Here is a 19,940-nt window from a genome sequence, read left to right as displayed (position 1 = left end):
CCTTTTTTTATTTCAGTTTTTGGCACAAAGCTTGCGGTCACAATGGGAACTTTACTTTTTTTTTTTTCTACCAAAACTGTGGTACATTTCTGACAAACATTCCTCGCCACTCAGCACATGATTTTTAGATGTCACTTCTTGCTTGATTTCTGAATGCATCTTTGTTTCCTGAAAGCTGAATTTGAATGTTGTTTATCAGTTCTATTCGATATAGTATGAATATAATGGTATATACTGTATCTATGTAATGTTCTATGAATTTGCCTCTTTTCGCATCTGGTAGCACCCCTCCCCCCTCCCCCCGTTTTCTCTGTACTGTACTCTTCACACTGGGAAACTCTTCTAGATCCACTGCTGTTTGTTCGATATAGAATATGATATATTAGTGATATTCATTTTACGTAATCATTGTTTTGAATTGGTATACAATTAATAGTTAAGATTTGTTTTTCTACTTTGGAAAACCTTGCCCGTGAGCAATATCCAGGGGGTAATTTGTCCTATAATTACCCGTTTGATTTGCTTGGGCGTCCATTAGGACGGCACACAAACGCTATAATGAAAAAACATGCAACAGTTCCTACACACCATTGTAGAAAACGTAATTACCAATTAGAGATGGCATCGGGCGCTGAAAGTTGGGGTCACGCCTTGGCGCCAGAGGTATAATTGCGATTGCGAGTGATTGCATTTGACGGCACCAGTTAAGCCCCGACCGAAAACACATACATATATTTTTGTCAAGAGCAGTTTCGTCACGCGGAGTCCTAAGGCCCGAGTTGGTATCAGTTTGGTTTTCTGGAAAATGTGTTGTTTATTTGTAAATGTTTGGCAAGAAAAAAATCTACAAAAAAAAAATAAAGGTCACAATCACAGTTCACCTTTTGATATGAGTGGTGGTTTGTTTTGGTGAAAGGCACAGAGCTTTTTAAACACCATTGTTTCTTATGGTGGGCGTAAATGAGTGAGTGAGAAAATGATACATCCATCCATTTTCTGTTACGCTGTATCCGGGTCGGTTTGCGGAGGCAGCAGTCTGAGCAGAGGTGCCCAGTCTTCCCTTCCCAAAATGAGTCATTGTTTTTATATTTTGGTTAAACAACGTCAGTGTTGGGGGTAGCATATTACAAAAGTAACGACTTATAGAAACATGACTTTTTTTCACTAACTGTGGAACAAAACACATTACTTAAGCAAAATACAGGAACATATTAGTCATTACAATTCAAGTAACTCGAGTTACAATTTCATTTAAATGGTTTATTGATGTACGAACAATCCATCCATCCATCCATTTTCTTCCACTTGTCCGTTGCCGGGTCATGGGGGCAACCGATCGAGTTGCCCGAATCACATTGCACCAGCCCCTTATGGCTCCTCCTGCAGGTGGTGGGTCCACAGAAGGATGTCCTCATGGTTCTAACCGGGCCTGTTGTCTCTCATAAGGGGCTTCTGAACCGCTCTTTGTCTGACCAGTCACCTAAGACCAGTTTGCCATGGGAGACCCTACCAGGGGCACGAAGCCCCCGACAAAAGAGCTCCCAGGATCATTCGGGCGCTCAAACCCCTCCACCACATTAAGGTGGCGGTTCCAGGAGGGGTATGTACGAACAAAAAAATGCAAAACTCCCTCCAAATAAAATGCAGCACCAAATTGGTTGCCCACCGGTGTATAAGATCTGTAGTTTTGTGTAGCTAACGTTGTCAATCCAAAACACACGAGAATGGAGGAAAGCGAAGGAAAAGGAAACCTTTCACTGCACTTTTGTTCAAGGGCATTTATTCTATTTTCAGTTTATATTTTGGCAAAATGAACTCTAACTAACGTCACTTCAAAGTAACTCCAAAGTGACTCCAAAGTGACTCAAAAGTGACTCAAAAGTAACTCAAAAGTAACTCAAAAGTGAATCCAAAGTGACTCAAAAGTGAATCCAAAGTGACTCAAAAGTGACTCAAAAGTGACTCAAAAGTAACTCAAAAGTGAATCCAAAGTGACTCAAAAGTGACTCAAAAGTAACTCAAAAGTGATTCCAAAGTGACTCAAAAGTGACTCAAAAGTGACTCAAAAGTAACTCAAAAGTGAATCCAAAGTGACTCAAAAGTGACTCAAAAGTGACTCAAAAGTGACTCAAAAGTGAATCCAAAGTGACTCAAAAGTGACTCAAAAGTGACTCAAAAATAACTCAAAAGTGATTCCAAAGTGACTCAAAAGTAACTCAAAAGTGACTCAAAAGTAACTCAAAAGTGATTCCAAAGTGACTTAAAAGTGACTCAAAAGTGACTCAAAAGTGATTCCAAAGTGACTCAAAACTGACTCAAAACTGACTCCAAAGTAAGTAGTTCACTGTAGCATTGTTTCAGCTTCTGCATGGTCAAAAGATCCAGTGTTGCATTCAGTTTTCACCAAGATCTTCAGAGACGGGTAGTACTCAGTTACATTTACTCAAGTACATGTACTTAAGTCACTTTTTGAAGAAATTGTATTTCTGAGAGTAGTTTTTTCTTCCGGTCCTTTTAACTTCTACTTGACTAAAATTATAATGAAGTATCTGTACTCTTACTTGAGTAAAAAAAAAGGTTACTTTTTCCACTGTATCTAAGTGCCTAAAGCTTCATTTTAAAGTAGATCGTCTTGTGCCTTCTTCAGCATATTCCAAAGATTCTCGAAGAGGTCAAGATCTGGATCAGTCTGTGTGAAAATGATGCTTCAAGCTCCATGAACCACTCTCTCCAAATGTGAGCCTGGTGAATCCTGACATTGTCATCTTAGCCTGTGCCTTCAGGGAAGACAAATCCATTGGAATAAACATTCAGGTCGTTAAGTTATCTTTCTTTGGAGAGCATAGTGTTGCTGAACCTAGACCTGACCGACTGCAGCAACCCCAGACCAGAACAATTTGTTAAATCCAGGTGGACACTTTTTACAACTGACCTATTTAATGGACCCCGTCAAAGAGATTGTCAAACACTTTTGTACTTTCGTCTTTGAAATGAATAGCTGCCACGAATGATTGCCATCTCATAAGAACGATTTTTTTACTTTGCAATTATCGAAAATGACATATTGCGTTAGCACATTTCTGTGACACATCAGACAGAGAGCGTTCTTCCACAGTTGAACCACGTCCTTGGCTCTGGCCTCCGGTTGTTTCATTGTCATTCCCCGAGTCTGATCATGCTGTTACCGAGTTCTTTATTCGCCTTTCTTTTTGGTCGTTCCTTTACGTCTTGTCCGTCTCCTGGAATGCAAGCTAAAGGAATTCGATTGACATTAAGATGGAACGACCTTCTATAGTTTAACAGGAGGGGTTGTACTCTAATTTATTGTTAAAATAATCGACTGGCCGTGCCCCTAAGGACAATCTAGTATCAGAGCATTACAGAATGTCCTGAATGTACCACAAAAATTAGCCCTCTTATCTCTCCTCTCTTGAAGTTTGTTTCATACTGTAAAATCATGGCAGCGTTCCACTTATGTCTCTGCACGACACCGCCAAAGAAAGATGCCTGTCTCATAGCAACTGAAGAAGTTCCCCCCCGGTTCACCCTTGCATCTATTTCTTACAAAAGTGTTTAAAGGGACATTGCTTGACATGGGATGGTCTGCTGTGTGGCACTTTTCCTAATGCGACAAATATGGACACTGATCAGACCCCGCAGGTGTGTCCTAAATGTTGTCTCAAATTCTCTCCTTTGTTGAACAGATAACAAACAGGGTGTGATAAGAAATAATAAGCGCTTTTGTTTGCTTGTCTTTTAAGTAAATGAATAAAGTAAAAAACGAAACTTTTCTAAGCTGCCTTATCAGACCGAGACACTAATGTTGTAAGTTTGAACAGCCTCATAACAGTCGGCCAGTGGTGCTTTCAGGAACCACCGCGTAAAACATTTGACCTTCCAAGTATGACCAGGCATAAATAAAAGAAAATTGCCTAAAATTGATCAAAATTAGCTTTAATACATTACTGAAGCGTGAGTGAAATAATCTTATTGTGTTCTTTGTACTTGTGTCAAATAAACGTATAATAATAATGAAAATAATGAAAATGAATAAGACATTAATCTGTAGATGACCTTGAGCAACATGCTTTTAAAACATACTCAGTTACAGTTATCTCCAGGGCCGGTCCAAGCCTTCATGGGGCCCAAGGCGGAATTTGATTTGTGGGGCCCTCACGACATCAGCATCAGTTTGATAATAGTTTGGATAATAGGCTAGTTTCACTACGTTTTGATAATAAGCTGTCTGTCCTCTGGACACAGTGTGGGGTATTAATGTAAACTATAGTTAGACAGTACGCACATGTTTATGTTATCATTGTGTAAGTGTCATTCAGTGTCCAAGGTTATCGCACACTCACACTATGATCTGTAAAAGATGCCAAGGTGACCTTTCCCTGCCCTTCCGCCCTGAGATGCACTGGAGGCAGGACACGCCACCACAATATTTAGCCCTTTTTGATTTCAGAATTATCACCACACGCTGACAGTGTCACATCATTGGCCACAGTCTGACAGTATTTTGCATACATTTTACTGGTAATATTTGACAATTTCAGCCGCTGACGTCTTCATCATCAGAGACATGTCATCGTGTTTACTCCAGCGAAGTTCATTCATTCTGTGCTCCCCTGTGCTCTAAGAAGTCAGTCTGTGTCCCAGCACTGTCTCCTCTAATTGAAAGTCCTTTAGTTCTCAAAGCCGTGCGACTCCAGAGTAAACACTGTGTTGGTCGGTGTTGCTCTGCTCCGTGGGTTGAAAGTGGTGGACAAGGCCTTGTCATCCGACCGGAGAACAGGAGCTCCAGAGTCAGGCTGTTCAAAACAAAGCTTTTAACCATTCTTGAGAACGGATGGCAAACATATCTGTAATGAAATACATTTTCTTGAATTTGCCCACACATTCTGGCATTCCGGAAACAGTACCACAAGTCAACATGACAAGGTTTTTAGGTGTGATGAAAAACCTGTCAACAATCATCCATGATCAGTTGAATTTTCGAGGCAGGTGTGGCCAATCGGCTGCCACCTGCAGCTGCACACATGAGCTCAGACGATTCCAGCCAGGAATCCTCCTGAAATGTCCATGTTTCCAGTCTGTCCTCAAAGCAGTCTTTCTGAATAAAACAAGCTTCCTCTGGTTCTGAAAGTACATTTAGTCCAACTTGTACAGATCATTTGAAGTGTACTGCTGCTCATGCTTTGAAAGGAGAAGGGTATTTGTGCAGAAGCAAACAGCCTGTAGCTGCACACTCACCTGGTTCAGACATAAATGCAATGCATAACATTTTGCAAATAAAAAATAGGAATGTTATTGTTTTAGTGTGTTATACATAGAAGGCATGTATGACAGTTTCCAATGTCATTTCAAAGCTTTATTCTTGGTTATTTTTCCTAAATAAATTTGCATAAGGGAGAGTCTTCATGGCATAAGCTCTCATATCATACTTGGAATCAACATACAGTATAGGTGCAACACTACACATAAGTGTAACCATACTCAACTTCCATCACTCACTTTTTATTTTATTCATTTAACCTTTAATTAACCAGCAAAGTTCCACTAAGAATCTCATTTCCAGGGGAGTCCTAGCCCCTTTATTATTAATGATAGGGGAAACCTACGCAGACGCAGGGAGAACATGCAAACTCCACACAGAAGATCCAACCCGGGACCTTCCTGCTGTGAGACATTAGCGCTTTTGGCTGCACCCACTGTCTCGTCTCTCTGCAATAGTAAACTCAACATGAACCAGCCACACAGGAGTCATGTTATAAAAGATCTTTATTTATTAATATATTACAGGGCGTATTTGTTAATAAAACATCTGCAAAAAACTAAATAAACGTCACTCTAATCCACGCTTTATAAGGGTGTGCGACCAAAGACAGATTTTTTAAAGCACAAACGCTTCACTCAGGCTTTCTTTGCATAGACTCCCTTTAGACCGACTTCACACAGCTCTCTTGACTGACCCCATTTTATTCAATATCCTTTAGAATTCACTTACTTACTGTTTGGACCATTTTTATATTTGTCGTGAATTGAAATCGTCTCAAAATCTTCACACAATGGAAGCCTATGATGCTACATATTTTGACATCTATTTACAAACTCAAGTCCCGTCCCCCCCCAAAAATACATTTCTCAATTGGGATAAATGGCTAGCATGAAGAGGATGTGCACTCCGAATACAATAGCGAGTATCTTAATCCATAATCCGGGCTGTAATCCTCGTATTTGATCATTGTGAGTTCACTGCGATGTCAGCGTTTATTACAAATACAATTTTAGGGAGGAATGTAATGGACTGGGGGACGCTGGTCTAATCATGTCTCGAGCGCTATTGTCGGATTAGGGATTCTGGTAAAGCAAAAGTGGTGCACCTATTTACGGCTATTTGTCACTCAGTTCCAAAGCGCTGTCCCGAGCCAACTATCCAATCCGCAAAATGGCCTTGAAATGAAAAGAAGAAGAAGAAGAAGAAAAAAAGGTCTGCAGTGGAGAGGAAAATAAAGTTACATTCTTCCCCCTTATGACCTGACGTGCGTGAGGAGTGAGTCATATCCATATCGCCAGATCAGACGTGGCAGCGGAAATTACTGGACCGATGGATGTCAGAGAGATTCGCCATACGCTTCACTCCAATTAGTGTCCGGACAGAACTCATGAAGCGAAATCAAACACAGGCAGGTCAGACAACGGATGTAAGCGCTTTAGAGGCGATAAAGAGCTCTTTTTCATCGTTTACGCACTTACAACTCTAATGTGTGTGAACAATATATAATGGAGCTTAAAGCAGAACTAAGTAAGAAGCCACAGGCGCCACTGTCGTGGCGTGTTGTGTGTTTTTTTTTTTACTCATTGTCGTGAGAGTAAATACTACGCTGAGAAAAGACAAAGGGAGAGAGGGATATTGTACATTGTGCCACAACCCAATTATACAATGGACATTTTTTTTTTTGCTCAAACTTGGCTATAAATACTGCTAAAGTGGCGCTAGCCCACAGTTAGCTTTGCCCGTTAGCCTGTTAGCTTCTTCTGATAGTGAAAAAACATAATTTTGTAAAATGTAATAAACCTCAGAAATGCGAGCCAAAAGCTATTTCCATTAGTGTGTATTGGGGCTGCCGAGTTAGAGGCAGGGAAAGTTGCAAGGGGGGTTTTCTGGACAGAGCCACCATTAACACTTGTATCACCCTCAGAGGGAATACGATAATGATTAAAATGTTACTTAGTTCTGCTTAAAAAGTTAACTGAAATAGATACAGACGGCTATAAATCAGACTAGGGGGCGTGGCCTAACAAGCAGGAAGGAACTGTATAATTTTCACTCTTTTTAGACTTTTTCTGTTGAACTGTGAGCATATTTGGCACAAACAAATGAATCAAATCAAAATTGGGTCCTAATGAATGTTTTGAGACAACAGACTATCCACTAGAAGCAAAACAAACGGTTACCGGTTAGCATGTAGCATGAAGGTAACGTTTGCATTATGGTTAGCATTCCCTGTTACATGGACAGATTTATGCTGTTGAACCCCTTTGTCCTTTTCTGTGTCTATGCATCTTTATTTGGAAGAAAATACATCCATAATTTAGCATTTGTTTTAAGTTGTGGTGGAGTAGGTGAAAGAGTGCTAGTTCTTTGCTTTCCCAAAAATGCCGTCTGTGTCTATGGCTGTAATTTTCTGAGATTCCTTTTCTTCGTTTGAAACACAATCATTAATTTTTTCGAACATAATATGATCTGATGTCTGAAAAGTGTTTTTATGCACCTTTTTGTTTGTCTGGTTAATGGCTCAGTGCGTTTATACCTTGTGCATTAATAACGTCCACTTTCAGAAGCAGGAACTCCATATACTCTGCCCCGTGGACAAACAATGGCAGGCCACATTAACCAGAAGACTCACAATGGACTAATCTTAACCTGGTTTCTGCTCAAAAGTGAGTCCTGGTAAAAAAAAACAAAAAAAAAACCATTTTACACATCAACACCTTTTGATTGAAAAACATAAACATCATTTTCCAGCATATTGTCACATCAGCATATCTCGCCCGGCTCTCTGATAGTCCAATCGACGTGGCTTCTCAACCACAGCCAGTGACATTTAGCAATTCCACCTCCACCTTTCCACCTTGCGGTACATATAAACGTAAACTACATAAAGATGCTTTCAAAAGGCCATTTAAGGACTCATTTCATTCTATATATATGAACTTTTTCATTTTTTTTTATAACCTTGATTTAACTAAAGTGATAGTGTTAGAGTCCGGGTGTCAGAGTAAATAACTTGGAAATGTTACACCTTGTGACAGTTTTCACGTGGAGCTCAACCGTCCTGCCTATTTCCAACCCCACTCTTTGCTCAGGAAGTAAAATGGGACATTCGGAATTTTAAGAGTATAAAGGTACGACGGAGGCTAAGGCAAGGCGAGTTTATTTATATCGTATACCGCTCATTTTCAACATTGTCAAATCATGACTATTTGCTTTCTCTCGAATATTTGCGCTACAAAGTCAACACACAGCTGCCTAGCGTTCGTCACAAACCCTTAAAGTGAGGATAACATGATTTTTGCGCATTATTTGGTTGAAATTTCTAACACATTGTCTGTATCTTACAATTTCTTAATAGAAAATGTATCTAAAACTGCCGAATTAAAATTCCTTTGGCTTATCTTTTGAACGGCTCAAAACAACGAGAGGGCAACATTGTAACACGGTGTAAAGTTCTAAAAAGTCAATTCCGCATAACATCTTCCCTATGAATTTGTACAAAAAGCCTTTCGGAGTTTTGAATGGGATTTTACTTCCGAAACCTGAGCAGGTGGGCGGTGGGCGGATCTGTTGAGCTCAAATGGACCTTTATAACATCCCACACTTGCCTTCATTCGCGCCTACGAATCACTCTAGCTTAGCAATTACTTTGAGATCACGCAAACCTTGAACCATCTCCTAAAACTCCGTAAGCGTCCTCACAAATCCACTGCAGATATTCAAGTGATAAACCAGCTTATGTGTGGAAAAAAATAGTCTAAATAGAAAAAGCAGACAGACGGGTAGAAGAAACTACATCGATCTTCTGTGATGGATGTATCAAGATACGGTTGATTTAAAAATACTGTGGATCTGCACGCATTGTGTCCATAGGTTCCTTTGTAAAGTCTAAAAGTGTTTTCAAAAGTCTTAAAAGTTCCTATTTGTTGACAGTAGTTCTTTCTCGACACGTAGGCCCGGATCAAAACTTAGCAGCAGTCTCTTTTGAGTAAGTCAGAGGTCCGTACACAGCAGCTCCTGTCAAGTGGTGTACTTTAGCTTCGGAGGTTGCGAGTTACAAGAAATCCCAGCCAGGGAGGCGATCCCGGTGGTGGTGGCATTGGCCTGGCTCTCCACAAACATGGGGTCGAGGCAGGCGACTTTGGCAGCGAAGAAAGCGTGGATGCAATGGAGCACTGCGAAGAGGTTGGAGAACTCCAGCTCCTGAGGGGAAGCAGCGAGAGAATCGATAGCAACGTCGTTTGTGAATGTGGATTTTGTTAGCTTGTCTAGGTGCAAGTTTACCTTCGCCTCAATGGATTTGGAGTCCTGGTTTTGGAACAGGAACTTGATCTTGCTTTTGCCGTCGTCAGATGAGCCCTTGAGCTGAGAGAACTTGTATCTCCAAAGCACTGCCTGAAATAGCAAAAGAAAGAAACACTAATTGAAATTCCAGAAATGGGAAATCTTCGTATAAACAGAACTTTCTCATTGCTGCGATACCACCCCCTAGTGGCTCAAGGCGCCTCCAGAAGAAAATCCGTAATATGAAAGCCTATGCAGACTTTACATCTCTCAAAAACAACTTCAAAGCCCAGCTCCAAAGAGTCCCCTTCTGTGACAACTTTGAGGGAAGTATCATATTTTTAACCACCCTGGTTTATGTTCTCTGGATTTCTTACGTTTGAGCTTTTGGCTTTGGCACAGGCCCTGGAGGACTGTGAGCCTCTTTGCATTGGTGGTATAAATAAAGTTGCATTGTCTTTGCCCTTTTTAGGAGCAAAAAGGAAGAACAAGATGTGCCTTTTTAATTTCACACACCACGTGAATGGGGTGGAATGACCAAAGTTTATCAACTGTATGCATATCTATGAATTGATCTTGATATGTCGCCTTATGTGTGAGCAAAAAGTAAACACTGCACAAATATTACAATAAATAATCAACATCAGCAGAAACCCCAAATTCTGTCCTGTGTACAATATTTTTAGTTAATTCCTCCTTGTGTGACTTCGGTGAATAATTCATTTCTGGGGTCCAGGCGGGCTTGCTGAGAAATGGGGCACGTCAGCAGATCAGGCTCATTGTGGCTGCGACCAAGAATAACAGTCATAACGTGTTATTTTTTGACACCACTGGGAAATTTAGCAAACAAGCGCAAAGATGCCAGATATAGAAAAACCTTGGCGATTCGATCAATGTTCAAAGTGAGGCTGGACAATTTGACACTTCTCTCTCTCAAGTATATATTTTCTTACTTGGGTAAATGGAGAGATGCCAAACATGTCACTGACTGCAGCCGACAGACTGACAGATACAGAATCTTTCCAACAAAGAAAAAAAAAACAGGCAAACACCACACTACATTGTACACAATCCTCCCACTCGCAACATACAGTACATAGTTTGCGTTGCATGACAAGAATGCACTGATGTGTTTACTGCTAATTACTGGTGTGTGGCCGTCCGCATAATGTGCTCTAGTTATTGTGCTATAAGCTGGAAGAAGAGACAACAGCTCCATCTTACATTTGTCTATCTACCAGAGGTGGGAGACTCGAGTCAAATGACTTGACAATTTCCAGGACTTGAGACTTACTTGACCAAAGCTCTAAAAAGACTTGACTTGGGACTTGCTGTTTGTGACTTGAGACTTAACTGACTCTCAATGACTTGCCGTGACTTTATAGTTATTATTGATTTGAGTGAAGCTGTTGAAAGAGCAGGATTCATTGCATAAAAGTGGCGCATCTATGTTTACATAATGGTAATTAGCCACATGCTTTTTCTGCTTCCCGACGGAGCGCATCTAATCAATACATCGCAAACAAAATGCATGTTTCTTTGGATGCATTAAATGCTTTCAACAGTGCGTGAAGAGGTGAAGATTCATAGACATTTATTAAGGACAGGAAAACGTTCGAAACAATGGACTCAAGCTACGATGCAAGCAGGAGCCTCCAGAACGACGATGCGTAAGAGCTGGATTAATGACAGAAATCTTGGGGGCTTTTCTGCGTTCTCATAAAAGTTACAGCATTTAGTAGCTATTTTCCGCAGCCATGCAGGGGCGAATCCGAGTAGACAGGGGCTGGGGCATTAGAGGGGAACCACTGAGGGGAACCACTGTTTTCTGGCAGAAAAACTGCCAGAAAACAATAATAATAATATAAAATGTATTTTTCAGACTGCAGGGAAAAGCAACACATGCTTAAACGACTGTTTACATTTCTTTTTTAAGTAGGCCCCCCGGCCCCTTCCTTAAAATGCTGTCCCAGTAATTTTGTACATAGACTGGAGCATTTAAAATGTATATATTTAAAATTTTGTGGTGATATAAATATTAATTAGACTTTAAATCTTGAGAAAGCACTTTCTATTTTTAAGTAGATTTAACCAATTTTTGAAAAGAAGAATTAGGCTTAACGCTGACATTCGCGACTTGAGATGACTTGCCGACTAAAAGACTTGACTTGACAAAAGCTATGACTCGATTTGACTTGACTTGACCCCATGACCAATTGACTTGGACTTGCTTGGGACTTGGACCTTCACGACTTGGACTTGACTCGAGACTCTACTCTCTACATATCACTCCTTGTCCTAAGACAGGGGGAAATGTTAAAGCTCAATCTTTTGATTCCTTTAACGCTTTTCAAACATCACAGTTCTTCACAGGGATGAGTTTCACAACTTTCAGGAAGCGAAGTGGAGCTTTGTGTTGTGGTATGGCCAACAAATTCACAATAAATAAAAGTGCTTGTTTGTTGTTACAATACACTGACTGGTAAAATGAATTTCATGCTAATAATATCAGGTACAGGGACTTTAAACTATATAATAAACATTACTTACTTACTTACTTAAACATTCAATAAATCAGTCTTTTCTCCGACTCTGCAGTGCGTTGGAGACATTTGCACGCAGCAGTTAAACATGAAGCTTTGGTTCTCATTTCTGTTCTGCATTCCTCACACATCTTTTACACTGCACACTGACTCTCACTAATTCTTAATTTTAGCCCTGGAGCAGCCATAAACCCTGACAGCCTGACCTCCACTGCACCTCAAACATGGAGCGGTGGGAACCAGCGCCGAGATTTTTACGCCAAATCCTTTAAGTCCTCAACTTCTTCCCTTACACCAGCTTCCTTTTCCGATATGAGTAGAAACCACTGCTCTAACCTGCTGACCCCTTTCTCTCTTCAAGTCATTTATATTTCAATTAAATCCCTCCCGCAAAGAGGTACCATGGCAACCATGCTGAGTGTTATTCTCTTCAATCTCATCTCGTCATATTGTTGGAATGGATTTTCTCAAACCGGCTGAGCAAATAGAACATGGTCAGTGACAATATCACAGCTACAATGAACACATTTATATCAACGAAGACTGAAAACTGAATTATAGGAAATTTAAATAATTATCTTTCCATAAATGGAAGTGCAAATACTATTACATTTCTTTCAAATCCCGTCTGTCACATCAACCCAAGTTCATTGTGCCCTGTTTCCAAGGTCCATTTTGCGCTGTCAAAGTAAATCACATTATCTATACTTCAGCAAGACAAGCAGTCTATCTGTCATTGGAGTAAATAGGAAATTCGGTGTGACCATGTCATTGCCAAAGCCATCAAATGCACGGAGCATCTTTAAATCAAAATGGGCAAGATCTCGGAAAAAACGTGGCTTTTCCGCTGACAGTTGATTCATCATTCTGTCGAGTTATCAATCCCCAAAGACAACACTAGTCAGTTTACTTTGGCACTCTTCTTTTTTAACCTTCAATTGAACTGGACAAAATCCATTCCTCTATGGGCTTAGCGGAGACGGGGTGAGCCAATACCTTTGCTGTTGACCTCAGAAGGAAAGGGAGCACCTATAGTTACAATGACAAGGTCTAAAGCGAAAAAATGTCTAGCAGAGATTTTTCAATCTGTTTTGAAGGACAATATTGCAGGGGCATTCACATTTCAGTGACTGACTGTGTGCATAGATTTTTTGCGGGGAAGGTTAATTTCAACAACGCATTTTAATTTAGTTTGGCCTTTTTCAAATTGCAGTTTCATGGATTTTCTCCTACATCTTTCCAACAGACCCCTTGGGAAGTGAATTTGAAATGATATGACGCTCTCAAACTATCATCATGAGTTTAGAGTTTTATTTGTCAAACAAAACATCTGGAGATTTTAGACAAAGTTTTCGTTAATATTAACTCCTCTTAGGAAAGTCTCAATTAGCAAAAACATGACGTTGATTAAAATGATGGCAGATTTTAGTTGAGATTTTAATGCTCCGGTTTACACTACCAATAAAAAGCGATATAGGTGCCAGATATCTGTAGACAAGCGCAGTATAAATTGAGATTTACCATTAACCATTAAAAAAAAACTGAGTTCCCTTCAAGGCCAGGACTCCCATGACTAGGTGATCCTAAATCTCAGCGGGACTTTTCTGGTGAAATAAAGGTCAAATCAACAAATAAAACCATCTTGCAGCTTATTGACTACTTTTCTTGTACTTTTTCCTTTTTTTATGGGAATGTCTCTTTCCCCAGCCTCCAAATTACAACTCTATCCTCTTTTTTTCTTCGAAAACTACAAGCATTTTTGATGTTTGCCAAATGATGCGGCTTTAATTATGTTGTAATCCGGCTCTGTGTACTGTGAGTGATTGTGGTTTACATATGGCTTGCGCACTTCCCTGGGTAAACAATACGCTGGCAACATTTTTGATGGCGCTCCGGGGACATCGTGGCGCTGCACGAGAATGAAAAAAAAATCGGAGCCAAAATTCACTGAAAACAATATGGCGGCGCTCGTGTCCGGCTCATCCGTCTAATGTGCGCCAGTGGAGTAGTACATTTCAGAGCTGGGGGAGTGCCAAATACTCAGGGTGAAGAAGTGAGAGGCGAGAAACACCATGCGCCCAAAATGTATACACGCCGGGAAATGGTTTAGCGGCGCCAAAAGAGGGACGAGTGGAGGCTGTGAGTTTGTGTGATTAGTGTCAACAAACTGTGGATGGAAACTAGAAATGCAAACGGCTGAACGGTTGAAGCCATGAAGAGGGGCAGGCTCGAGTAGGAAAGGACTGCTATAAATATATGGCTAAAAGTTGGCAGTTTGATCACATGGATATGATCTTTCACAGGAGAGTGTGGAATAATAAGAACACCGCCTGGCTAAATATCCTCCAAGAGCAAATTAGCCAAATTTATGCAGGCATTTGTGAGCCAACCTGAAGTCCAATAATTGAGGTGTGGCTTAGAGCTGCCCTGGGCACTGAAAAACACACACCAGTTAAGAATTGTCCCTTGTTGAGAGGCATTGTGATGTGTGTTGTGCATCATGCCTCAACTCAAACAGCTCTCTGAAGACCTACAATCAAGAATTGTTGATATGTATAAAGCTGGAAATGGTTACAAAACCATCTCTAAAAGTCTTGATGTTCAAAAATCCACAGTTGGAATTTTTTTTCTATAAATGGAGACAGCTTGGCACTGTTGTTTCACTTCCAAGGAGTGACCGTTCAAAATATGACTCCAAAGGCACAGCACAGAATACTTAATGAGGTAAAAAAGAACCCTAGAGTGTCAGCTTAAGGCTTACAGAAATCCTCTCTCTTGACACGTCTACAATACACAAAACACTGAACAAGAATGGGGTTCATGGGAGAACACCACAGAGGAAGCCACAGCTGCATTCGAAGTTTGCGAAAGAACACTTGGATTCTCCTACTGGCAAAATATTCTGTGGTTTGGTGAACCCAAAGTTGTATAGTTTGGGAGGAACACACAACGTCATGTGTGGAGGAAAAATGGAACAGCACACCAACATCAAACCCTATCCCCACTGTGAAGTATGGTGCAGGGAGAATCATGGTGTGGGGCTGTTTTGTTGCCTCAGGACCTGGACAACTTGCTATCATCAATGGAAAAATGTATTTACATGTTTATAAAGATATTTTACATCTGTCCAACAGCTGAAGCTCAACAGGGGATGGTGCTGCAACAAGACCCAAAGCACAAAAACAAATCCACTTCAGAATGGTTTCAGAAGAATAAAATACACGTTCTGGAATGGCCCAGTCAAAGTCCTGACCTAAACCCCATTGAGATGCTGTGGCATGACCTCAAGAAAACCATTCACACCAGACAAGAAGACCGTTAAAAAAAAAAAGTGTGTTCATCATTCTCTCATCAAAACAAACCTGGAGTAGTATCTGTTTGAGTGATCCTGTTTACTTTGGTTATTTCTCCTTCTAACACTGAAGCGGTCTGATCTGGATTTTCTGTACTTTTTGCTCACAGTCTTTTACATACAGCACATACACATTCTTTAAATTACAATGCTGAGCTACTCAAAATGGTCATGAGCCACAATCATGCATATTAAATTTTTAAATGGCATTCTTCAACACAAGTAACATCTAATTAAGTTATGTGTAAAGGGAGTCCAGACAGGCCATGTGGGAATCCAAGCTTGCACAAAGATACAACAACAGCATACTATCAGGAATTGTGAGTAAGAAACTACCTTTGATGAGCTTCCTTGATTCCCTTTTGCATTGCTCGCTGTACTAATTTTACGGGCTCCATTTACAGACGGTTTGATCCACGCGACCTTGCTTTGCTCTTCGTTTCCAAACTAAGAGTGCACTTAGGACTACAGTATCTAGGGCATAAATACCCACATGCCTTTTTTTCAACAAATACCCAACCCTCTTTGAAATAAAAGTGCTGTTTGAAGTGGAGCTCCTCTCGGCAGCGGCGCATTAACTATAAATGTGAGCTCTTGCTTTCTTGCAGAGCATTTTGGTGGTAAAATGGCCATTATTGTTCAGGCAAGAGCATCTTTTGGACATTTTTGTGGCATCATTTCTGTTTTGTTTCCAGCATCAACACTTTTGCAGTTTGACATCTGTGCAGAGGCAGTGTGTGTTTGTAGAGAGATCTTCATAAACAAGTCTTCCTCGGGCTGCAGCAAAACTTTCTTTGAAAGTTTGAGACAGAACAATAAATATGTGTCATGACTCATGACAGTAAAGATGATACTTTCTGTTAGTGTTAAATCGAGCTATGACTGTTTACCAATTACGGTAATTTCTGTAAGCTGCCATCACTAGGGCTTTATTACTGCAATGTCAAAAAACAAAAAAATCTGTCAATTATCCAGTTGATTTTGAGCGTATTTGTTTTCATGTATGTTTTATCTCTGTTTGGCAGCACAATTACAAATAAAGCATTTACTTACTTACTTACTGTCACCTGCCTAGGAATACATATAGATACAGTATATATAGATGGAAACTAGCATCTTTGCTATAATCTGACATAATCTGATGCAAACTAAGCAGATGTGCACTGTCCCTCTTAAGCAAATAAATCAACAAATAACACAGATGACTAAAGCTTTGCAACAAGGAATTCTATACTTATTATTATATGTGAAAACACTGCGACCGTTGTGCAAAGTCAAAAACCTTTGTCACTGCACAATATTGCTTGTATATTTGTTTAAATTCAAGTCAATCTTCCTTTTCTGACATTTTTGCAGGTCTTCATACTGCTCCGTATCCAGCATTTCAAAAACAACCCTTCCAATGTTCCCGAGAAATCACCAGCGCACCATGCCCTGTACCAGCTAGTGAAAGCAAGTCTTAATAGACTTGTTTTCAGCTCTTTTACAACGTCCCCGGAGAAAACACGAGATCACATTGTGCTTTATAAGCCGGTGTCGACGTGCCCCTGAAACTCCACTGACCTTGGAGGCGGCGTCGAAGCACACAAAGCCCATGCTGAAGTCTATTGTCAGCCCCATGAGGTGGCTCTCCATGATGCACGCGTACGTCTTGCACTGGCCGACACAGAGACAGAATGTTATCACCCCCAAAAGCAACACAGGATCACCGAGGCTCGATCAATCGCGCCGCCGATCACCTGTATCCTCTCCACCTCCAGGAAAGTGGCCATCTGGAAGGCCTTCTCCCAGGTGAGCAGCTCGCCCTCCAACTCCACGCTGAAGAACAGGTCCTCCCCGGTCTCTGTCTGCACGCTGAAGCAGTGGCGCCTCTTGTCCACCAGGTCGTTATCCTGAGAGAGAAAAGATACAGTTACAGCAATTACAGCAAACAGACAGGGCGGTACACAGATAGGCCCAGAGCTGATTCTATTATTTCAAACAGATATAGGCAGGAGTGAAGTGGGGCTTCAAGTGCTCTCATGGGGTAATCCGCAGATCTGGCTGGATATTCCACTATGATGAAGTTGGACCACAGCGTAATGGGATAGGAAGGTCAGCATAAGTCTCTCTATTACTATCAGCGAAAATGGCTTTGTAGCAATTTGTCGGACAGCACAACCCCATTGTAACACTACATCGCACTGGTTCTCAAACAGTGGTTCCGTGTGCGGGTTGTTTATGCTTTAGAAATGAGTTGAAAGTAGGTGTTTTCGTAGTTTAAGATTAGTTAATGTCAGTTTGTACAACGCAGGTCATATTAAGACCCTTCTTTAAGACCCAGTTTGGTCCTAATTTGATCTTGTTCATTGTCTGGTGGTGCTTGGAAGGTCAAATACACTGTCTGACCAAAAGAAAAGTCTCTGTTATGATCTGGGGTCACTGCAGTTTGTCAGGTCTAGGTTCAGCAGCATTATGTGCCCAAAGAATTAGATGAGCCGACTGCCTGAACATCTTGAATGACCAGGTTATTCCATCAATAGATTTCTTCTTCCCTGATGGCATGCACTTATTCCAAGATGGCAATAATGCTCACATTGTGAAAGAGGGGGTTCAGGGAGGCCCCCTTCCATATTTCTTACATTTGTTTATATTTACCACACTTAAAGCAGTACTAAGTAACTCTTCCCCCTAGAGGCCATAAGCGCAACTGCAGGTGTAGTAGCAAGTTACGATTTTTTAACTTATTAATTGTCTTGGAGAGTAAATACTACGCTGACAGGAACGGCGAAGGGAGAGAGGGTTACTGTGTATCCAATTATACAATGGAAATATTTTTTTTCACTCAAACTTGGCTGTAAATACTGTTTAAAGTGACGTTAGCCCGCAGTTAGCTTTGCCCGTTAGCATGTTAGCTTCTTCTTCGTGATTCCATTAGTGTGTATTGCTTTCTCCGCACCGGTGGCAGTCAAGTTGCAAACATGGTTTTCTGGTCAGAGACACCAGGGGGAGATGAAAGACCCTCCAATCATCCCATAAACACTTGTCTTACCCCCACAGGGACTACGGAAAGGATTTATTAAGGTAAACACGTTACTTAGTACTGCTTTAAATGTTTCCGATCATCACGTCATTTTTATATCACACAAGGACATTCCCAGTGAATACAAAATGCAGTTTCAAAATGGTTGTCACATTTTTAGGAGAAAGAAAAATCCAAACCTCTCCGGTCCTGTGTGAAAAAAGTACATTTTTCTGTGATAAGCTACGAATAATCCGATTTTCAGTTTGAAGTCTGATGACCACCAAGTTTGTTGAATCAAGAAAATATCACATGTAGACCAGTCAGACAAAGAAAGAAGGCTACAACATCTCATAAGTGGAGTGTTCCAAGGTGAAAATCATTGCTTACAAATAAGAATGCAACAGCTCATCACTCATTTGCCAAAAAAACATCTGGATGATTCCCAAGTCTTTTAGAGATCTGTGGACTGACGAGACCAAAGTTAAACTTTTTGTCATCTCTGCAACTCGTTCCTTCTGGTGTAAAAACAACGCAGAATTTGATCAAAAGACCACCATGCCAAAAGTAGAACATGGAGGTGTCAGACGGTCTGGGGCTGCTTCGTTCCTTCAGGACCTGGACAACCTGCTGTCATTGATGGAATAATGAATTCTACCGGGGACTCCTGGAGGAGAACATCCGGCCATCAGTTCAAGCCCTCAAGCTCAAGCTTAAAATCCATCCTCAGCGATGTGACAAACTCTCTTATCGTAAACACTTGACTTCAGTTATTGCTGCAAAGGGCGGCACAACCAAGTTCAGGAGGCATTTACTTTTCACACAGGGCCAGAGAGGTTTGGATTTTTCTTTGCTATAATAAATGTGATAATCACCGGCAAACTGCATTTTGTTTTCACTGGGAATTGTGTGATATAAAAAAAATGTCTTGATGAACAGAAACATTTAAGGGTGGTAAATATAAACAAATATAAGAAATCAGAGAGGGGGCAAATACTTTTACACAACACTGTAATTTCCACTCATGGATTGGCCAGATCTAAACCCAATTGAGAATCGTCGGGATGTGCTGGAGAAGGCTTTGCACAGTTGTCACACTCTCCCATCATCAACACACAATCTTGGCGAGGTTTGTTTGGACAGGCAGTGAATTTTAGGAGATGAAAAGTTTGTGAACCATTATGTGATGTTCACTATATCAGAGCAAGCACAGAGAAAGGGCAACTAAAATTAGTTTGAAAAGATCTTCAGGATAATTCAGAAAAAGTAGCTGATCTAACACAGGAGGTGAAACAAACTCAGCAGCAAAGTTCACTGCAGAATTCTGGCTCTTTGAAGCTAATAATTGGCTGCAATAATTATTAGAAGCTTTTCTGATAAGTCAGATTGCTGTGATGCCGTTGAAGTGCATTCCAGTAAGAGATGTTCTTGTGCACACATTGATTTCTAACTTTCTGATTCACACAAAACTTTACTCCA

General features: G+C 40.7%; 1 protein-coding gene across 1 annotated transcript in view; it reads right to left on the bottom strand.

Moving 5' to 3' along the window:
• Window positions 1-8,685: 8,685 nt before the first annotated feature.
• sntg1 (syntrophin, gamma 1) overlaps window positions 8,686-19,940 on the bottom strand; it is an 86,081-nt gene continuing 74,826 nt past the window's right edge. Inside the window, exons 16-19 of the mRNA XM_079569180.1 lie at window positions 17,200-17,352; window positions 17,024-17,116; window positions 9,566-9,676; window positions 8,686-9,484 (exon numbers count right to left, since the gene is read on the bottom strand). Coding sequence (XP_079425306.1) covers window positions 9,302-9,484; window positions 9,566-9,676; window positions 17,024-17,116; window positions 17,200-17,352 — 540 coding nt within the window. The 3' untranslated portion in view covers window positions 8,686-9,301. The remainder of the gene's footprint in view (window positions 9,485-9,565; window positions 9,677-17,023; window positions 17,117-17,199; window positions 17,353-19,940) is intronic.

The sequence above is a fragment of the Gobius niger genome (assembly GCF_951799975.1).
Source record: "Gobius niger genome assembly, chromosome: 13".
Lineage (NCBI taxonomy): Eukaryota > Metazoa > Chordata > Actinopteri > Gobiiformes > Gobiidae > Gobius > Gobius niger.
Note: the sequence above shows the minus strand (reverse complement) of the source record. Positions and strands in the feature narration are given on the sequence as shown.